The sequence below is a fragment of the Trachurus trachurus genome, assembly GCF_905171665.1.
Source record: "Trachurus trachurus genome assembly, chromosome: 20".
NCBI lineage: Eukaryota > Metazoa > Chordata > Actinopteri > Carangiformes > Carangidae > Trachurus > Trachurus trachurus.
Genome location: NC_139911.1, coordinates 10,847,122 through 10,870,048, shown reverse-complemented (window position 1 = coordinate 10,870,048; position 22,927 = coordinate 10,847,122). Strand labels below are relative to the sequence as shown.

The 22,927-nt window shown below is 40.6% G+C and overlaps 2 protein-coding genes across 2 annotated transcripts; one reads left to right on the top strand and one right to left on the bottom strand.

Annotated features, from left to right (window-relative positions):
- Window positions 1–6,169: 6,169 nt before the first annotated feature.
- Window positions 6,170–7,666, bottom strand: cbln2b (cerebellin 2b precursor; the record flags this gene model as incomplete). Its single annotated transcript, XM_083995182.1, has 3 exons — window positions 7,286–7,666; window positions 6,479–6,598; window positions 6,170–6,367 (listed from the first exon to the last, which is right to left on the bottom strand). Exons 1-3 carry the CDS (start codon window positions 7,571–7,573, stop codon window positions 6,170–6,172), a joined length of 606 nt encoding a protein of 201 aa, XP_083851308.1. The 5' UTR covers window positions 7,574–7,666.
- Window positions 7,667–9,507: 1,841 nt separating this feature from the next.
- On the top strand, window positions 9,508–22,720 carry fbxo15 (F-box protein 15; the record flags this gene model as incomplete). The annotated part of the gene is made up of 9 exons (XM_083995267.1): window positions 9,508–9,527; window positions 16,087–16,191; window positions 17,662–17,901; window positions 19,415–19,618; window positions 19,711–19,840; window positions 20,526–20,608; window positions 21,534–21,679; window positions 21,980–22,104; window positions 22,448–22,720. The coding sequence occupies 9 exons, from the start codon at window positions 9,508–9,510 to the stop codon at window positions 22,718–22,720; spliced, it is 1,326 nt and encodes a 441-aa protein (XP_083851393.1).
- Between the last annotated feature and the right edge of the window lie 207 nt (window positions 22,721–22,927).

Below are 22,927 nucleotides of genomic sequence, written 5' to 3'. Positions count from 1 at the left end.
TTTGTCTGTGTTATGCGTCTATTTATTTGTTTGGCAAACAAATGCATTATTAACAAGCCACTGCCACATGTTGTCCTCTCAGTGTATTCTCCGTTTGCATCAGTGTCTTTCCATTCAAGTGCAAATTAGTTGGGTCACTGCAAAACCCCATAACTGTATTACCAACGCCTGGGGTGAAATCTGACTCAAAGGATATTTGACCTATATAATCTGATATAGTCTTATGATTAACAATAAAAATATTAGAGTAAAAAAAAAAACTCTTCCAGTAGCCTATGTGAAAGTGCGTTTTATGTCTTACACAGGTTATGTCTCCACGCCTTGCCGGCAAAATACCGCCATTACCACGGCCCATGAAATTAGCAGGGCTCATTTGGAAGGAAACCTATGGAAAGAGGTTTTAAAAATGATATAAAGAGGTCTGGACCATTAAAACTGGCAATAAATCCTGACATTCAGTATGCATTTCCTTTTAACTTGCAGCCACATTAGATATTAGATTGAGTGGGCCCCTAAGCGTCATTTCAGACCCAAAAGGAACTGCCTGTAGGTTTGCCTGGGAACAGCTTGAATAAAAATAATGCTGTGAAAGGCTTATTCGCACTCACAATCACACTTAAGGCAATTTCAGCCATAACAGGGACTAGGACTGGGAGAAAATGAGTCTATGGCAAAAGACACCTTTTCTGAGAGTTTTTTTTCCCTCTCATGCATACCAATGTATTTAGCTCATCTGCAATCAAAAGGAAAGGTTGAAAATCTTGTTAAGGTCTCTCTCCTTTGGCAGTGTGTATCTCTAGAACGACACAATGCACGTCAGTCCACACACTGATTTCCAGCAGTAGAGAGAAGAGAGACGCATAGAAACTCCCTCTCCAAAAAAAAAAAAAATCCAAACACATTTTGTAGCAAACTTTGCCTCATTAGTTGAACTGACCGCCGCAGTCACATGGGCATTTTGAGATAATTATTACATTATGTCTTCAGTTTACATGCTCAGCTTTCTGTTATTGCTTTCTGTGGCTCTCAGAGGAAGCAAGCAAATCAAAGTGCTCAACTCCTCTGCTCTTAAACCCTGGGCTGGGATTCAAGATGGGTCAGGAAACTGATTCTTAAGGGTCTTGCCGTTTGCCAACGATATCAACACGTTTTCCTGACCTCAAGATCTCTGAATCGAAAAAATGAAATGTTGGGTCTGAGGATGACAGCTGCTCACTGACATCTTCACAAGTGAACTCTACACACAAGTTTCAAGGTGAGACGTGCTTCCTACTGACTGAAAATAGTCTATAATTCTACCTAAAAAAAAAAGATTCTGACTCTTGTCGGTCGGAAACCTCATTAAATAACATTTAAATTGAAGCTTAATTACCAATATGCGAAACAACATGACAAAGTGGTGCAACATTATGCCAAGGATGGAAAAGCAAGTGTTTCTTTTTTTCCACATGTACAACGATTTTGTGCCAGAAGAAACATTATAATAACAATTTCAGCATCACGCAAGAGCAAGGTTTAAAATTTACAGTCTCGTTTTCCAATGAAGGACTTGTCACTCAATAGAGAAATTGTAGTGGTATTTTGATGCGAGGAGAAGGAAAGTGGTGCTCGTTTTGTTTGCACAAATATTTTTCTTGTTAAAGAATTCCAGATAAAATGATGACACTTTACCTGCTAACTATCATCCCTGTTAAAACCGAACAAATCACCCCAGTGAAGATACTGTATGCACAGGCAGTGTAATTAAATGTTAGAGAATACAACAGAAGCTGAAAAGCTGCCTTGATATTTAGATGACAGATTCTAAATCAGCCGTAGACGAGTTTAACTCTTGTCGCCAAAATGGTTGTAATGCTGTTTTCCACAACGACTGAAGATAAGTCTCCATGTTTCCAAATAGGAGCTGCTTTGTTCAAGGCTGAATGAGCAGGATTTAACTCTGTGATGTGTGCGAGTGTGTGTGTGTGTGTGCGTGCATGCATGTACTGTACATGACGGTTAGAAGTGTAAATGTGCTCTGCGTGTTTCAGCCTGCGTGGGTGTTTACACACTTAAACAACCTCATTAATGAAAAACTGACGTTCTCCATGAGAGTCTGGAACCAAAGATGACATTCGCCTGATGAGTCTATTACATAATTTAGATTCCAATGCATTTAGCAGCGCTGCACCTCCCCACTGCGTGAGGCCCACGGTGCCGCCAGCCTATGATCTTAATGCATGGGCTGTGTGCGTCTTCGAGTCATACAAATTAAAAAGCCAATCGCTGGAGAATGTGCGTCACAAGGGCAAACATGAATCTTTAAAGAGACCCTGGAAGATCAAGTAATGCTCTAAAATTGTTTAAGGCCATAGGAGTTCAGGGCGTGTGCCTTGCATATCCCAGAAAAAAGTACTGCCATGCACTCCACCACATTATCTGAAGACTGATAATGTTTTCAGGGTGGCTAAATTGTGCCATATACTCTGATAATGACTCTATATTTTCTGCGACAAACAGTAAAATCCAGTTAGGCTGTGTAGAAATTGTCACATTATGGTCACATTTACAGATTGTTTTAGGTATAACATTCCCATTAAGCTGCAAACAGTTCTCCTAGATATGAATTTCAACAAGCATGTCAGCACTTCAACAGTCCCAGGTACAATTTAAATCCTTTACATGAAAGCACGTAGTCAGACTTTTTTGATAGTATCCAATAACCAAAAAAAAAGTATTTATTTTCATTTCTCATTTGCTCAGTGCACTGATATGTTTTTGACAACTATCTTAATCAGCTAAGGGGATCTTTTGGAAAGAGACTTTTCATTCCAGTATGGGCACAATTAGCACTTTATAGGCCAATTTAATACACCCTCCAAATCACTCTGATTTGCTGGCAGTTTCTGCTGCTTTGTGCAGTCCTATTGCTGGCATCAGCAGGCTATCAGCAGGTCTATTCCTTTGTTCTCAGCTGTTGTGTTCTGTTATTCACAAGATCAAGGTATATGTAAAAAAACAACCAAAAAAGAAGATGGTGGGAAATAAAAAGATAGAGGCAAGTAAGCAAGTTTCCAGATGCTCACATGTAGGATATTATCAGTTAAGAATGCAAATGGTTTCAAAGCTTAGCAGCTGCTGGGTCACATTCTTAACCCGATGGAACAAACTGTTATGTTCATGTTTTCTTATGTTTGTCCTCGAGTCGACACAGTAGCTCCAACAGTGGAGTGTGTCTCAAACAAGCTGAGGATTATCACAAAGTGTTGCAGTCTGGCTCGTAACTCTGCTGACAGTATTTTTTTTCTGTCATTGTCACGCTGGCTTTGTATTAAACAGACAACTCCACTGGAAAATAACTTTTTGTCAGGATTAGGATCAGATTTGCAACGCTCAACCAATCAGACGCTCTTCATCTGGTCACTTGAGAACCTTCCTCGTTAAAGAAACCAGTTTGGAAATTAAAAGAAAAACAGTCTCTGGCCGGTTTAAGCTTGAAGAAATTCAACATGTGTTCCCATTGACTTCCATTGAAACAAAAATCATAGTTTCAGTGAGGCATCTTTTCAGTTTTCAGGTGAAAATCCACTCAAAAATGCATTTACATATCTCAGACTACACCTCTAAACCTCAACCTGTGCTGTTTTGTTTGTTTCTTTGCCTTTAAGCAGGTCAGTCAAGGGAGTAACACGCCTGGACTTGTTTGATGTCAAGCAACATCGAGAATTCCTTGGCAGACGATTCACATCCTCATCACAGGTTTGACAAAAATTTAAGAAAATCTAAATGCATGAGAGTTGATACCCGTGTTGATGATGTTGCAATTTCACACACAGTAATCAAGAAACCAGTGGTTTTTCTCTATTTCTTTTCCTTCCAAATCTTTGTGCACCTGTACTGCGGAGGATGTTTGTAACAACAGCAGAGCCCAACGCCGCCCAAACAGGAAGTGTTAACGTGTATTGCTACTGTATCCCCAGAGTTAGCACAACAGCATTTGTAAGACAGCCCTGCTCCAAACGCACTAAACTCCACCACACAAAGCTGAGGCATGACTTCACATACAGTCCAACCTTTGACCCAACAGTCTCACATCAGCCAACCATTTAGCTAGACTTGCAAAATTAATGACCAACTGCAGCGAACAGCTTAGGCTACTTAACTTCAGAGTTGTTCAACAGACTAGAATTTTATTTCTGATATTGAGCAGCAGTACTTTTGCTCTCGCTCAGTCCAACATCTCAAATGCCCCAAAGTCTCAAAGTTGTCTATGCCATGCAGAGATTTAACAAAGGAAATCAATAGAGGATAAAGGCTTTCACCTGAATTCAAAAGCAGCAAGTGTCCTCAATATTATTAACTACCAGCGGATGTTGCACAGAAACTTACTTAATGCATAACAAACATTTAGATGAATGTTAAAATGTGGTGGTTGAATAAACTGTATTATCCAACCATCAAGTGGCTCTGAAACCGAAGTGTATTGTTTATGTACAGATGCATGAAGTAAGGCCTACACAAACCCAACACAAGTCACTTCTTTTCCTGGATTGGCCAGAATCACCTGAATCATGATTCAGACTTTGGCTGCGTTTAGGGGGCAGGGAATGTATTTGACTGTGTGTATGTGTGCGCGTGTGTGTATATGTGTCAAAGAGACAGAGGGAGAGAGGGGAGGGGGGTGCTGTGTGTGGGCGGAAATATCCTGAAAACGTTGATTTTCAAACAAGATGGCATCCAATTATATGATGAAACCCAAAGTTGCACCACAGGGCGGAGGAAGTTGAAGTTGTTAAACTACAGAATTTTTTCTCTTCGTTTATCATTTCAGCCTTAAAAAAATAATAATAATTTTAAAAAAAAAGCGTGATTCTCCTCTGTTTATTCTAAGAGGGACTAGGCTTTATGTTTTGTCGAGCGCTGCGTAAAAGGCGCATCCAGTGTGACCGAGCCGACCTGTAAGCTGATTGCTCAGTATTTATATTCCAGCATTTATATTCCATTAGATAAGCACGTTTAAAATCACATTTTTAAAAGTTAGTTTATCTGTTTCTCTGTGGTCTCTGCTCCATGTTAAGTTCTTATTTTACACCAACGTGTAACAAGTGCTGCTGCGCCACTTTGAGTCCATCTGTATATTTCAGCACCTCGGACAGCGACTGAAGCAGCTGCGTCTCTTTCTGCTTGAGGCCCTTGAGCTTTTTTTTTTTTTTTTTTCTCAGTCTACTCCCTTCAAACTGAAAGCCATGTGAATAAAAAGTGATCAATGCGCTCAGCCTACATACAATACAATATCTTTTATTAAGCGGGACATATAGGGATTCTTCTATTATTTCCACAATGTACATTTGGTGAGCAACGTCACTGAACATTAAATCAGTCAAAGCTACGCAGATTCCGAAATGGAGAACACACAATAATGTGAATATGTACTTTATAAATTATATAATAATTTTTTTTAATAAAAGGGCTCTAAGTCGTCTCCGGTGGCTGAAATATGTCGCCTTTTTTTCTCTTTTTAATAAACTCTCGGCGGCCTACATTTGGCTTATTTTCAATATGTTCAGCATCCAAACGCAACACCATTGACAGCACAAAACATAAAGGAAAAAAGGAAAAAAAAAAAAACTTCCATTCGTGCAAAAAAATGCCTTGGGTGTGAAAGCATTTCTTCTCTGGATGTCCATAATTCCATATATTTCACTTGGACGGAAACCATATATTCTTTAAGGCTATACAAACATAAAATAGAGCATAACACACTCTGCCTGTCCAGGACATCAGTTCCTCCACTCCTCATCTTCTCCCTTGTCCATTTTTTTTCTCCAGGTGCACCCGTTTGTCTCTTGACAAAAGTTTGTTTTTCCAAGCAAGAAAAAAATCCACATACCCGACAAGCACACGCCACTGGCCGATCAATACGTTTAATCATCCAGATTGCGTTAAAGTTGACTGATGGATTTGGATATATGAAACTCCAAGGAAACGTTCATATTTGACTAGATAGTGGACGAGTGTAGGTATACAGATATTCGTCGGCTTCCTTGGCTGACAGTTATTTAAAGTTAAAAATAAATGGCATGTTTTTTTGTGTGTTTTCTTTTGTTTGTTTTTTTCGTTTTTTTTGTTTCGTTTCCTGTTCCTCAACCTAAGCAGAGTCCCGTGCGACGTTGGCTCATCGCAGATTAGATTATAGAGGAAAGACTAGGAAGCCTGAGAAGGTGGAGTATTTCCATCCACCCATGAGGGTGCCCCGTTCCAGCTTCAGATAGACGCGGTCCTCCCGCTCAACCATCAGCAGTACTCCGTTACTGGCCGCCTCTCTCGTAACGTCCTGGTCACCGGCGAAAGCTGATATAACCGGGTAATCATTCTGCATCAGGTTGACCTGCAGGGAGGGGGCACACACGCACACACACACACAGACACACGGGCATGTTCAGGATTTTAAGCACTAAAATGTTCCAAAATGCTGAATGTATATTTGATCATTGCTCACCTGTATGGTTTGTCTGTTGTAGACCTTCACCACATGGAAGCTGAAACTATATATCCCCCTCCTTGGAGCCTGGAAAACACTTGCTTTGAGATCGAAATGGTTGCCGATGTTCACTAAAACCTGTGACCAGAAAGGACGCACAATGAGACAGCGCTCCATCTTTTTTTCTTCCTTCTTTTTTTCCCCTCCCCAATGTGCATGCTTCACTTAACATAACAGCTGCTACTGTGTATTGTTTGTCTCTGCTACGCTACGTGACTACAGACAGGCGTATCAGATAGGCTGGTTCTGGTTCTGCTATGCCAAATGTTTTTAGGCTGAACTTAAGTCGCAGTTTGGGATGGTTCCCAACGTCATGCGTATAACAGGCCGCTGTCCAAAGCCCTCAGCCGTGAAAACTTATTGGGACATCTTTAACAAAAATAAAAAATAAAAAGCTACGCAGTGCACGTGTAGATTCGGCCGAGGCCTAGCACGCATATGTAATAACTGATCATGCATGGTTGATCATCCTTTTGGCAGCGCATCTCCAAATCGTGCCAGTTACGCAGAGCATTGAATGAAAGGGAAGCAGCATTGTGTTCTTCTAGGTTGGGGGATTCTCAGGGCTCAGATCACACAGAGCGAGAGCAGTGATAGAAAATCTATGAAACATGACCTTAAACAAGTTATGTACGCCCACGGCAAAGAGATTTTAAGGCGAGGTAAGGGAAAACAATAAAAAGAAAACAGTAATGGAGCCAACATATTGGGCCAATCTCATTTATATTACGCTGCAAGTGGGTTATGTTAGTGCTCAGTTCTGACCTGGTCAAAATAGATGGTCATAGACGTGTTGCTCATCTCTGACGGCTCGTGGTTGGTTCCACGCACGGCGGAAAAAGCCACCTTTGCCCCAGCGGAGCGGACTGATATGCCAAGTGAGGAGGTGACCGCTCCGTCCGAAGAAGGGTTCGAGTCGCACACCACAAGACACTTCCCTTCGAGCACGATGGGCTCCGTGTCGTTCTGGCCGAGGCAGAAAACCACGCCGCATCCCATGAGGAGGATCAGTGCCAGCATGGCACAGGGTCCCGGGCAGCGCGCTGGCACCATGGTCAGATCGCTGGTCCCGTGCACACTGATACAACCCGGTAGCCCCTTGGAGGTTTGTTAGTATTCGATCACCTGGTCCAGACTTACTCCCTTCTCTCTTCCCCTCTCTCTTTTCCTCTATCTGTGATGCTCCCTCACTCTCTCAAAAAGCCTCTGACACACAGACGCACTCAGACTCTCTCCGGCTGAGACTCCCCTCCCTCCTGTGCGTCCTCGTCCTCTTAGTTTTGGGAGAGTATTCAGATAACCGTTGTTGTAAATCCTGATGATAAGAGAGAGAAAATAAATGAATTTTCATGTCAGACAGCCAAAGGTGAATGCCTTTTATAGTTTGGTGATTCAACTTGAATATTCGTATTCGTGCGTAAAATGGCTATCGTGCGTAAAAAGAAAGGCAGTCGCTTTCTGTAAATACCAAAATCCGACAAGTCGTGTTATAGATATGGTTACTCATTTGTGCGTTTGTCCAAATTGACCAAACCAACTATCTGTGCTACTGCGGAGTGTTTCCTCACAGATTAGTGCGCAGCAGCACTTTCCAACAATATATAATGCCAATGGAAGAGATGATACAGTAATCCCCTGCTCTTAGTCTGACTGATAATTATGGTAAAACAAACACTTTGCAGGTATTTCCGCTGAGAAAAAAGGTAAATCACGACTTACCTGTGCCATCCATCCCGCTGGTGTGCTCTCTGTCTCTGGCAGACTGTGGACTGAGCGCTCAGATCGCTGGTGCAAAAAAAGCAAGAGTCTCTGGGCTCCCTTTCGAGGGACAACTCACGCCCATTCTTTGTGTGCAGCCACTGCAACAAGACTCATCAGAAGTATCCCGCAATTAAGAGCACATGCGTGGATTAATGGGTTTGTTTACATATTAATCAGATCAATGCTGTGAGCGCAGGGGCCCCTCAGGACCGCAGAGATCACTTGCTCTCAGTGTCTGTCATTTATATGCGGTGGGTTTCTCATGTCTCATCCTGATTAATCTGAAATGAAAGGGGCTGCAGCGGGTAACCTTGCTGCTGCATGGTACAATCGGCATGCATGTATATGTTACTAATTTCAGACGTAAACGAGCATTTTTATGAGTCCAAGAAAGATACTCGTGCGCCATCCAGTGGTGCGTTTCAATTGTGCAGCTATATCTGCTCCTCGGTGTAGGTATATCAATGCATGAAAGTGATTCAAATAATAAGGTTCAGTGAGATCTGGCTTGCATATTAGATGATATAAGTGTAGTGGAGTATCTGCAGGATATTTCACATGTACATCAGGCATAATAAACAAGCCATAATCAATTTAAGTGTGTTACACATTGAAGTATTCTCACTTCATAATAAATGCCCTGCACCTCTTTGTGCCTTTCTTCTCATTTCTTGACTTGTCATCATCCTTTAAAGAGTCGCATGTAGAGGGTCCCTATCAGTACTCCTCACTTCTGAAGGGCTGTACAGAGTGGGCTTGGTCGAACCTTTAATGAGCTGTCACTTTCCTACGTTAAGATATGCTAACTGGCCATATTATGCATGGTACTCACATTTTGCAGGGGAGGGGACTGTAAAGACTGTCTTAGACTCCATGCAGCTTGAGTAAATAGTAGCTAGAAGGAGAAGACATCATTTCATTGAACACAATCCATCAGGAGTGGAATTTGAAATTTTGAATGTAAGGAAATGGAGGGCAAAACTCAATCATTCACTTAAAGCTGCTGAATGCGTCTGTGAATAAAGCCGTGAAAAAGCCTTGACACAAAATGACACAGACACAGATGTGGTATGGTAACATTTCTGCAAGTTGGTTTGATAAAGGCAAGATTTTATCAAATCATCTTTACGACGAGTAGAGAAAGCAATTTTTTTTAGACTTAATCACAGTGATCCTTCCCCTCTTTCTCGGCCCCACATTGCACTGTCAGAGCTGACTGACAAACCATGCGGAAGAGTGACATCAGGTATCCAAGAGTCACAACTGACCCCAGGCCTTCAGAAGGACACATAGCTACAGAAAACATCAAATGTCAAGTAAGGTGGGGGGGTGGGGGCTTGCAAGGGAAAAGGGATGTGGCCTACATGGCATTACCATACCAGCGGCTGCCGTTGCCCTAAAAGGGACTTCACTTCCATCAGGGAAGCTGATCGGCGAGACTGACAACAATGTTATGGTTATTTTCCCTGACAGCTAGCAGAGCCTACTGGCTTCCAGGAACGGGGAGGTCGATTATGTGATGGGTCTTAAAGCGAGCCATCTGCTTTTGCAAGGAAAAGGACTTAGCTTCAGTCTGGTTGGTTTTGTGTTCTTCTGTACCAAGACAAGTATTTCTATCAGCAGGATTCCTCTGATTGAGATTTTGCCTAATGCAGAAGGCATTTTTAGTCATCTTATGCCTAATACACAAACACTGTGCACTTAAAACGCAACAGCACGACCATATGCTTCATGAAGTCTAAATACCCACTGTAAAATAAATATCTCTCTGTCCATCTGTCTGCCTGTCCATCTGTCTGCATGTAGCTATGAACATGTCTGTATCTTCATATTTGAAATGAGGTCAGATTCTCAAACAAGTTCATTTGTGAACTCTCTCTCTCTCTCTCTCCCTTCTCAGTGCAGCTCTTAAGATAAATATCATGACAACGAGAGGGGGAGATTGTGTTGTGTCTCTCTTGCCTTACATCAGGAAGGTGTGACCTCTATCTTAGCATGTGTGAAGAGACAAATAACATCAATCTGTCTGTTCCTCCCCTGCTTGTACTGAGCCAACACCCTGATGAGGAATTATATTGCTAACCCCTGAGAAAGGTTGCAGCAGACCGTACTGTGCTTGCTAGAGCTTACAGCAACTGGTATTACACACTGTGTGTGTGTGTGTTCACATATTGGAAACCAACTTATTCACCTCTGTCTAGGGACAGAAAGGTTCCCTCAAGGTAACCTTTCTAACTTTATTGATAAGATTTAAATTGAGGTCGTATCAATGGAAACAACTGACTGTTCCTGTTAAATACTTAAAGACGCAACTTTAATTAAAGTAGGCCTAAATAACTGCAGTGTCTATATACTGTGTATGTATATACTTCTATGTAGGCTATCTCATCATTACTTTCGTGTAAGATGAAAATAATCAAGGCTGTGTAATTTCTTCTAAAAACCAATTGTTAGACAGTTGGATTGGTTTGCAACAGAATGATGAAGATAATGTATGAAGCATTTCATAATAGTTTCATCATCTGTTTCAGAAGTTATAAATATAATAGGCTACTAAGGATATTTTCAAAAGTAAACTGTTAAATAAGGCAAAGAAGTGTCGGTGTGTTTTCTGTCTCTAGTCAGAACTAATTTGCAATCCTGCTGCCTGATTAGAAGAAATAAAGATTAAAAATGTTCAGAAAAGTGCTGATTGTTTCATACGCATAGGCCGATGTATATGGTAGGCTACTCCACCTTTCCTGAATCAAACATTTAAAATCACATGCCGTCACACCTACTTTTGTACTGTAACTTGTCCAGTTCAAAATTGAGATGAAACAAACTTGCCACTGTGAGTTGAGTTAGGACTTTGAGTTGCTGTGTTGTTGAACCGTCTTTGCCTCAGAGATTTGACACACGCCAGAACGTTAAGGTCAGCACATCTCATCCTGTGCTGCTTCAATTTTGACCGTTTTGTTTTTAATGTGCCTCCTGTGGGCCCCCCACCTTATTGGAAGTGCAGTAGGTTATTGAATCACTTTAATTCATCGCCGGCCTTTCAAATTACAGCAACACTGCAGAAAGCTGACCTGGTTACTGAAAGACAATCTAGCAAACTATTCCCAGCTGTACTTCAATTACTGGCTTTTTAAAAGTAGATTCAATGACAGTGTAATTTCCATACAGTCAATGAGTAATAACAAAGTCCTTCTCTGGTAATACTTAGTTTTTTCCCCCTGCTTTTATTTTGAAGGCAGGAGTGCCCTTACCCACCGGAAATCCTGCCTCCGCTCATCGACGGAACTTGACCCGCCGTCACCATGGCGACTTGACGCGGAAGTTAAGGTAGTTAACGTTGTTGTGGTTATTTTGCCGGCGGTTTTAATGAGAGAAAACAAACTTTATGCGGACACGTTTGTCCATTTAGCGTCGAAATTTTACTAAAATGCTGTTGAACAAACATTAGACAACATGGCCTCACAAACTGAACCTGTATCTGACCCAAAGTGCTCAAAACCAGTGAGACAAATGTTGGCTTCAAAACAAATGACCTCCAGGGTGCGGGCAGTGAGGACGTCCAAAAGAGTTGACAAATCATCTCAGCCGTCTCTAGAAAGGTAATCTGTCAAAAACACACTCACCATTCAAAAAAACTGGAGCCAGGCTGTGTTTAGGAAACGTGCTGATGCTTTATTGCCTTCTAAGTGAAAGGATTTATAGACAGTGCTGGCAGCAATACACAATAAAAGCACAGTAAAATCAATATGGGTGAAAGACACTTCACTACATGTTCAAATTAAGGAATCGGATTCTCCCCCCAATGAATGTAAGTTAGGCACTAAATGCAGCAGTGAAACGCCAGGCTTTTCCCTCAAATGGCTATTTTCACCCAGTCTCATTCTCTTGTTATTTTAGTGGAACTATCAAACAAGAGTGTCTAATCAAGGTTGTTTTATGGTGCTCACTTAAAGATATTTTTTTCAATTTAATTTTCTAGAAACTGTCTCCATAGCTCAATAAGCACAAATCTCGTTGTTATTATTTTAAATTGCCACAGTTTGCTTGAAAAATTATGTCCCAAACATTTAAAGCACCACACAGTATTAGTTTTAGATTAGTGCTGGAGAAGTGTATAAAACAAAGAGAGAGTGCATGTCATTTTCTGTTGTAGGGTAAGTGTACCTATTAAGCCCACGTACCATATAAGCCCACCTGTGACTACTGAGTCAAATAAAAAAAAACTACATTACCATTTTTGCTGGTTCATGGTTCTTCCAATGAAGCAGCTTGTTACATAAATTATACTTTTTATTCTAAGCAAATCAGATTTGTCAATCTTGAGTTATCGAAGCATATGTGTGACTTGTGCCTGCTGCTCCCGAAGAAGTTGCAAAAAAACTTCAGTGATTTTGATGCCCTAAAAAAACAATATTTATTCCATATTTCTACTCCGACTTTAGCTAAGTACTCATTTGTTACCAAAATGTAAGAGATTAGTGCTTTAAATAAAACATGTGGTAGAATTTTACTAGAATTAGAAATAGTTTTTCTTTTGAATTCAAAATATGCATTTTAGCATGCTAGCAAACAGCCCACATGCTGCATCAATACAGCCACTGCATAGCATTGTTCATTGCCATGACATAAAGCATGATAAACATGGATAGTTTACATTTTTGTATGCAGAATATCCTATTGTATTGTTAAATTGATAATACATATGAATATTTATCTTTATTTATTTTTTAATTAACATTTTTACCAAGTGGGCTTAAAGGGGACAGTAGCAGAAAAATCACACCATTTAGGGCAGATGTAAATGAGTATAGCTAATTACTTAAATACATGATCAATTAATACTTTTCATGTTATGTTAGTGCAGCATATACAGATTCATGTCATGTAGTTGTTTTTAAATGCCATGTGTGTAGAATAAAAATATTCTGATTTTTAACCAATAATTCACTGATGTTCCCTTTAAGCCCACCTGCTCCCATTAAGCCCACTGGCTGTGTTTCAATGGAGAGTTTCTTCCTTTTGACTTTTGAACCATTTCCTGCCCAAGTTTGACCTCACCTAAACAATCAGCTTCATAATTCAGATAATTAAATACCCAAATTTAAATATTAGTGATATTGCATCGACCAATTCATTAATTGTATTAATTGTTTCTATTTAAGCTGTGTTTTTATGTTTAAAAAGTTATTTGTTTAGTTGTAAATACTGAAATTGATTCATTTATTATCCTTAAAATAGTATTGAACCAGGAAACTGTCTTTCTCTCAGTCATTGGGTCTTCAGAAATCTAGATAAAAACACTTTCAACCAGCTGGCTGGACCAGAAAATTTGGCCAAATGTAAATGCCAATTGTATAATGTAGGATAGAGATACGGACAAAATGACAACAGATATTGAAAGCTTAAGTACCGAAGAGTAATTTCCATTCTAATTTTTATTTTGTTCATGAATAGTTTTTTGGCTACATTCCAAAGAAGACATGTTGTAAGTTTAGCTTTTTCTGTGTTGACAACACAGCAAATAGGCCGATCATGCCTATTTCAAATGCCGTTTACAGGGCCGAGGAGAGGAGTGGAGACAAAATGAAAATAGCTATTGAGAGCTAAGAGATTACATATTTTAATAGAATAAGTTTGGATTTTTAAGATTTTTAAATATATATATACAGTATTTATCAACAAATCATGAAGTGGGCTTATTTGGAACACCCATGGGCTTAAAGGGTACATTAAGTACCCATTAAGCCCATGCCAGATTTTTGGTATATTTTGACAAATTAAACAATAAAAACAATAAAAATTGCTATAAATGAATGATTGACACTTCAAATTAGACATTAGACTATCATTTGAACTAAAATGTTTTCACTTAAATTGGGGTGGTATATATTAAAAATGGCTGAAAAGCAGATTTGGTGGGCTTAATAGGTACACTTACCTATAGCTTGTTTTGTACTCTAAAACAAGATGTTTTCAGATAACGATGACAAAGAGTAATGACTGGAGATTTTGCACATGTGAAAAGCATGCACTTTGTTTGGTTTGGTTGTGCATTTTTGTCTTTGCAAGTGGCTGGGCTTGCATTGCTGGTTTTTGGTGGTTTGATACAGTTACCATGTTTGTGCAGAGTAAATTATTTAAACAACAGTTTGATGCTTCTGAAGTAGCCAACCACCTGTTGCATTTTGATTTTTAGTGTAGCCTAATGTTACAAATATTGAAACGATTGCTGTGGATCTTTTTAGACACAGTCAGGGTCCTCAGAGGATACAGACTTTAAATGCCACACTGTCTTCATTCTGATACATCTGGTTTGGATTTTAACGTTGTGACAACTATTCACTATTGTCATGAATTGTTTCGCTCCAATTGTCACAACCCTCATGATCCCGTAACTTTTCTTCAAACAAAAGATCTACAGAACTAAGGACATTGCCATCAATGATTTACTGTCAATTAGATTTGCTAACATACTGAATGTGGGAAACATAACTGTGTACCATCAGCATACAGTGACATAGTATGCTAATGTTAACATTTAGCTCAAAGCAACACTGTACTGTGAGATTGTACAGTTCAATCTCACAGATGCTGGACTGTCAAGACTCTTAGTCATGCAGGATAATTATTCAGTTATTTAGATTGTTGCTGATGATTATCTGTTGATTCATTATTCCGCAAATGATATACTGATGAATTGTAGCTCTTTTGATATAAAGATATGGATTTGGATATAGCCAGATACTGTATGATGCACTGGTTTAAGAGCAACACAGTGTCATCCAAATGTGACAGTTCACTGGAAACGCTGTGGATCCATTGGAATTTCTACTTGCAGCAGACTCATTCCCTGTCTAGTCTCCTTCTCCCAAAGTTGTAGACCTGCCAAACTTGACTAAGAAGAGCACCTCTGCCTTTTGACAGCTCTAAATGTCAGCGGGAGGTTAACTTTTTGAGCCATTTGAATTTTAAAGCTGAAGTATGTGACAATCCCTGTGTGAAAATTACACAGAATATGATTTAGTATTCATTTAGTGCCTAATTTGGAAGTTGTTCTGTGTGTTTGTTATGAAATGACTGACCAGGCAAGAATGAATATATTAGCCTACTCACTCAAGTCATTTAATTGGAAGCTAGTGGCATCATTAACCAGGACAGGTGCATCCAGACAAGCCTGATCAATAACTCTCAGTAGTATGAGGAAAAACGCTTCCCTTTAATTGTTTCAACACACTAAACAATGCAAATAGGTGTAATAATGATAATAAACAGTACACATAGCAGATGTCTACTCTGATATCCAAACATATTTACCAGAGAAAGACAAAAGACTTAACATCATCAGTGATTTCAGCTTTCATATGGATGAGTGCTTGTTCACAGTTTGGCTCGTCTCACTCACACTTAAATTCACCACTTCCTGCACAGTGAGAAGGGTCTTATTCTGACACCACAGTTTCTGATTCCCTTGGGTGTCAATTACAGAAGATGTGACACTCTCCTCTCATGTTTTGAGATTTAGATGGATTTTTAAATTAAGATATTGTAAGAGCGCTTTACAAACACGATGAGTCACTCATATTGTTCATACGTTTGTGATGTTACACCATGTCCACTAAATGAGAACACTGACGTGAGTCGTTTCATTTTCTTGCCAGAAGTGTATGATTAGATTGCCAAGTAGCCTGGTGAGAGCGCATTCGCATTTGTTTCGTACGCTGGTTCCTCTGCATGGTGAGCAACAGGTGGCATGAAAAACGCTGGTGTCACTTCCTTGTTCTGATGTCTAATTACCTTTTTTGTAGACTGCCATCTGAGATCCTGATTAAGATTCTGTCATACCTGGATGCCTCTGCGCTTTTCAGCCTCAACCATGTCAATAAGCTCTTCTACCGGCTTGCCAACGATAAGTAAGTATCAGGCAAGTCTTGTTAATTTCACATACAGTAGCCTACATGGCATATCTTACAAATTATTATGTTTATCTAATTAAACACTATGTAAATATGATATTCTTTCAAGTCAGGGAACTGACTGTGCTGCGCAAAGAAATTCATCCTTGTCACGTTGTTTTTGTCTGCACTCAAAGTTAAACTAACCTGCCACTGCTGTATGATGATGCAAACAATCGCTTTTTATTGCAGATTCATCTCCTGATAATTTTTTTCTCAATTAACTGATTAATGTTGTAATTTTCACAGAGCCCAAGTTAACATGTTTGAATTACTTTTTTCATTTGACTAACAACCAAAAAAAAAGAAGATATTCAGTTTAATATCACAGAAGACTTAGAAAATAATCACATCCAATCAGCTGGAACTGCTGAATTCACTTACATGATTAATGTGTTATCAGAATTTGTTGCTGATTAATTTTCTCGTCCACAAATCGGCAAACTGTCTCACCTCAAGTAAATCTTAGATCTGTTTCAGTCTGTTCTCGGCTTCTTTCAACAGTTTTGTGAAAAATGAAGGGCTTGTGAACAAAACAAACCACTGGAAACAGTTTGAAAAATGTCTAATGCCCTGACAAATTTGTTTTTTTAAGTGCAAGTGACAAATTTGTAGGACTCATCTTAAGCAGACATGGAAATACTGAGCAGCGTGGCAGTGCTCTAGACAGAGAAGAGCAACATCTTTGTCATGCAACCAAAATAATGATGTAGATCTTCAGAAAGACAAATATCTAGATAAAGTGTAAGATGCGGTGGAATATGAATACAGTTTTGTAAAGTGGTTTTCATGAATATAATGCACCACAGGTCTTGTAATTCTGAGCCTGCGTACAGTAACATGCTAGAACACGAAGAAATAATGACTTGTGAAAAAAAAATGATACCATGGTGTGAGTGTGACCAGCAGGGAGCTGAGTAGGAGTCTCACTGGGACCAGCGATCGCTAACAGCACTTTGTATTGATCTTAAGTTTTCTATCACATATGAGGAGGCAGCAAAACTGGTGGTGAACAACTAGAAGACAAACTAATTTGCAGATCAGCTCAGCGTCCCGACAGGCTGCAATTTAGAATACATAATTAAGGAGTAATTAAAAATTTAAAAAAAAAATGCAGAGGCAGTCAGTATGAAGCAGCTGCCCAGACTCTACTGTACAAGCTGCACTGTACTACCACACTGTGCTATCATGACATCATATGACAGCTCATACTTCTTTTATTGTATGGCTTTGGAAATGTAAAGCATCCATCCTAAATAAAAATGCAGATTTTTTTTGTTAAGCAAAGCACAAATGACAACCTATGGTTACTGTTGTCTTCAAATGTCTTACATACAGTAGTATCAACAAAACAACACCAGATATGTTTATTGTCATTCAGTCAGTTGTTTCCCTTTATTTTCATTCACTGCCACCTCTCACCTGCAGTGCTCTGTGGAACAAGATATACATAGCAGAGTTTGGCAAGAAAAAAAAGCTGAAATCCAAGTGCACGGATGAGCTGCTGCTGAAGATGGCCACAGTGGAGCTGCGGGATGACGCTGCTGGCTACTGGAAGTGGCTGTACTTCAAGACTGTAGCCGCGTGTGACATGAACAAGTGGAAGAGACATCTTGGACTCATCAGCCGTCACACTGGGCTGCCCAGTCAAACAGAGCAGGTTCTCAGGTAAGAGATGGAGCGATGCTACTAAAAAAAAAAACACCTTTTGAAAAACCACTCAGATGAAGCACCTGGGGTGTATGATTTGTTTAATGTACCAGATACTTGATTTTTATTCACTAGGTACTTGAGTAGCCTGAGAAGAGCTGCTTGTAGTTAAACTAATCAAGTGCTTACCGTGTATTTTTTTTCAAGCATTTGAACATCTGAGCCGCCGAGGTGAGAGAAAGGGGCTCATTATTTCTCAGGCAATCCTCGTATTTTACAGTCTGTTGCTTTCTGCAGTGAAATGGAAGTGTGTGTGAAACATACTGTAATCCACTTTCGCCCCTTCTGCTTGGTATGTGTAGCATCTTTTCGCGAGGTATCATGGGAAACCCCTGGCACCGGCTGCATTGGTTAGCAAACAGTAAAACTTTGCAGGTGCACCCTCCCTGTCAAGACGGCTCAGGGGTAGAGACTAGAGGACAGTTCAAGCCACTGGCAATCAAAAACAAAGCGCGGCTTGTTTTTATATCGCACTTAATGACACTTTCTTATTAAAGGTGAGAGAGGAGGTCTCTGTCTGAATGTGATGTCTGCTCAGGGGGATGCCGGCACGCAGGGGGAAGGCTCCCTCTCTCCGCCTCCACCGCGGTTTCTGCTGTGTTTTTATAACCTCTGATTAGAGGCTGTGCAGCACTCAATTTTGAGTTCTGTGGCAGTCGCTGTGGTACAGAGGGGAAGTAGAAATAATTGTGTTCCTTGCAGAGGCTGTCTGAATTGTTGAAATAAATTACTTAGCCCCCCAACCCATCATCCACGGCACACACATGCACGCAAGCACGCTTTCTCCCTCCTCCCACCTAACTCAGACAATTCCCCGTGGGGGTCTGTCTGTTAGAAACACTGAGGAGCATGCGATTTACCTTGGTAATAATCATCACAAGACATCACACAGACAGACAATGAAGAGTGAAATCCCCTGGGTCATCCGGAGCCTCCTGGGCTGCTCCAGTTTTTAGCTTTGTTCCTCCACTTAATTGATATTGGATGGTGCCTCAGCGAGACACTGGCTGCATCACAGTAGGGGCAGCTCTGAATCACAGTTTAGACAGAACTGGATCAAGAGATTTATCACAACAGCTGCGGTTTCATTTCATTCGCTGCATATCATTTCATTAGCTAGAACAGCTTAACCGCAGCCATACTACTCCATACTACTGTCAGAAAAAAGGCAGCACACACTAAACTCCTAGTTTGCATGATTTAAAGAGCGAGTGTCAGCTTTTACAATGCAGATTATTTGCATTGTGTTAACCTCAAATAAAAGTCTTGATGACTTGGTTTTTGTTGAAAATGCATTTCACAGGCGTCTTCATGCAGCTGTCAGGGAACATCCAGTGAGTTACTTTCTACTTTATAAAGGAGAGAGCTGTTTGAACCAACCACTAAGCACTCATCTGCCTTCCCTTCTGTTACCCTACTCTGTGTATCAACTATAGTACAAAGAACAAATATCTGTCACGTCATACTCTAGAAACTTGTGCGTCACCTGGGAGCTGACCGTCTCTGATAAGTCAGGGCGCGAGGCCACATTGGAGCTGAGCTGGTCCCGGTTCTGCGAGACTTCTGTGTCTCTGTGCTGGAGCGGAGGACGCTGTTTGCCCAACTACCAGCAGATTTCCACCCTTCAACTTCACGGCGTCAGGAGGATAGCCCTCAGCTGCCCCGGCCTAAAGAAGTAAGAGAGGAGGTGTCCATCTGTCTGTTTCCTCTTTTTTCTGAGTAAAAAAAGAAGAAAAAAACTAATGTTGTCTTTGCTTGTCCTGTCAGACCTGGCTGGAGGTCCCTCATGGCCAAGTTAGACATGCAGACTTTAACTAAAGGCGCGCAGGTCATTGGCCAGGACAGACTGGTTGAAATGAAGCTGCTACAGCCGGGAATCATCATCGGTACCTGGAGGGTAATTAACAAAATTTGTAATTGCTATGAATTGGTTTGTAGTAGCTGGAGAGGTATGGCACCTTATTTACCTCAACATCACTGATTTAGAAGGAAATATAATTTCAACCTGATTTTTTTTTCATGCACAATGCCAGATAGCTATTCAAACATACAAGTTTACTTCAAGAAAGCTGAGAAGTCTCACGCAATCTCACAAAGTCTCGCACGAGAGTCAAATTGACGACTCTGTAGCTCCCGTTTTTTTTTATCAACAAAGGAATATCAACTCGGAGGCACAACGTTTTCATAGCAGTAAGAGTAAGTCTAGGTATTGTTTATTCTACCTGTAAACATACTGAGCCCGTCAACTTGACTCTCGCGCGAGACTTCGTGAGACTTGTATTACAGCTCCGTTTACAAACATGTCGGCTTTCTTGAAGTAAACAAACCGCTCGGCTCGGTGTATGTTTGGATAGCCATCTGACGTTGTCTGTGGAAAAAAAATGTGGTTTTGTGGGATGTAAACAGCCCAAGATCCATCCACTCCCATTATATGCTGCTGTGTTGATGCCGGGACAGACAGAACTAGTGCACAACAGGAGACATTAAAAAGAAAATCTTCAGATTCATTCTTTTAGACCTAAAATATTAGGAAACTACAGCCCCAGGTTGAAATTGCCTTTAATTGTTGACTCTCTTTGCAGGAGCAGTGCTCCATTGCCTTCATCATGTTCACCCTCCACTTCCACAGACTAGCGGAGAGAAGCATCCAGGGATCCTCGGTTTGGTAGGCCACAATTGAACACACACCTCTCCTTCACATGCGTGCGTGATGTGCATCGTATCACCATCAGATGGTTAGGGTTCAGACTCAAAGGGTGTGATAACTGACAGGATTTAGTTGATGCTCCTGATGTGAGCCATCTATGATGCACTACGGGGTGAGAGTTGATGCGTCAGCATCAGTGGCACCTGTATTTCAGCAGCACAGAGGACAATGTGACTCCATCACGTTTTTATATAAAGATGGCTATTCTTGTCATGTAGCGCCACACCACTGAGTTTTCCTCCTGCCATCTGGACACGACACAAAGGAGGGAAAATCACTTTGGTCTCCAAACCCTGATGCATCATCTGTAGACATTAGAGTGTTCATGTGTTCATTTTCCCTGCATCTGAAAGTAAGTACTTCATAAGTACCACAAGTTATTTGATACTTAGTTGGGAGGTTGCTGCACTGACTCTATAAAGTGCCTCACTGATCATCTGAGAGACGAAACAGCAGGACTGCACAGTTTTCTTGACACTGCTAAATTTGTGAGTCTTGCACTTGAGCAAAGTGTGGACATAGCTCCCTCTTCTGGTCTCTTGTGAGAGCACAATACAGTTACAGCATGATGATTACAGGCCACTGAAGAAATAAACCTCAGAAAATCGTTTTATATTGAAACATTGTTTTCCTCAATGTTTTCATCCTAGAGACCTGTTTTAAGTTGAATTTACTTTGAAATGGAAGCGAATAGGGGTAGGACTGGATAAACATAGGCTTCATCCTACTTCCTTTTAAATTTATTTATTGAATTGTTATTTTGTGTGTTTTTTTATTATACATTTAATTCAGTTCAATTCATCACACAACACAGTCTGCCTCTAATTTACCTTTTTTCTTCTTCTTCATCTTCTTTTTTTTTTTACTTCATTCCTTCCTCCAGCCCCTATGCAGAGACGATGGTCAAATCCCCTTTTGATGACATAGACCCTGAATATGGTCTCCATGGTTACCAACTACACATTGCTCTCCACAACACTGTATGCAAGCTCATGTCTGCAAGCTTTCCTCAGCTATTTTGCCGCAAAAGTAATTAATTTATATATTTATATAAATTTCATTACATTGTGAAATTGTTGAGAAAGTATGTAGTTTTTTTTAAAACCGTATTATTTATATTTGGCTAACAGTCTTTCAGTCTTTGAAATGTAAAAACAACAAGCCGTCTTCACAGAGAAATTAACTTTTTTATTTGATGCTTTAAGGTTTTGGCATGTAAAGTAAATAAGTTTTGACAAGAAGTAAACATATGAAGTTAAACTATTGTAAAGTGCTGAATCATTATAATACAAAGACTGGCTGTTGATGTGTGGTGTTGTCTTTGACCAGCCCAGATCTGTAGCGGATACATCCCGCTGACTGCCATTAGCAGGACAAACTCGTCTCAGCACACCCCACTGTCAGGCAGCATCACCCTGCCCTGGAGGTGTGAGGCCCTGCAGGGCTCAGTGGAGGTACTACACGGAGCCTACTGTCAGCTACTCTCACAGTCCCACTATGTGTTATTAGAGGGAAGAAATGCACGCCCTAGGCATCCTAAGTATGTTGCTGACAACTGGTAAAAAGAAGGAGTGTGCAGTTTCTCATTGTGATGATCACAGACCTATTAAAAAGTAAATTTTAGAACTACTTCCCAGGGAGGGGCTCCCTCGGTTCTCTGAATACAGTTGAAATCTCTCTTTTATCATTAATTCTCAAAACCTTGAATTATACATCGTAGAGAAACCCCAGTTAGATCACACAGGTCGTTCACACAGGAAAGAGGTCTTGACGCGTGTTTTCTTTTCTTCTTGCCAGAACTGCTGCATCATGAGTTTGACTCTGCTGGATGAGTTCAAGAAACCCTTCTGGTGTGTCAGCTCACCGGTTACCATGGAGCTGGAAAAGACACCTTTTTCCTATGACTATGACTATGATGGTGAGCACTTCCTGATCCACTACCGGGACTCCGACGGCCAAGTGAAGATGAAACTTGTTTGGATGAGGGAACAGAGTCAGTTTGTTGTCATCGGTTTAGTTATCTACCTGAGTGTTTCTAATGTCAACAAGCATTTTGGGAGAAACTACTGAAGAAGCGGGATTCATGAGAAAGCTTATAGGGTTTTCTTCACTGGAAATCTTTAAGCCTGGGTGACAGACACACACACACTCGCTGGCAACTCAGGAATAAATATGCCAGTTGCCAGCTAGCATGGCAGACTTCCACTCACCAGAGAAAGTGGCCTAGGCCATATCAGAGTCTGCACTGCTCAGCTCAGCAACAGCTGGCAAAGTCCA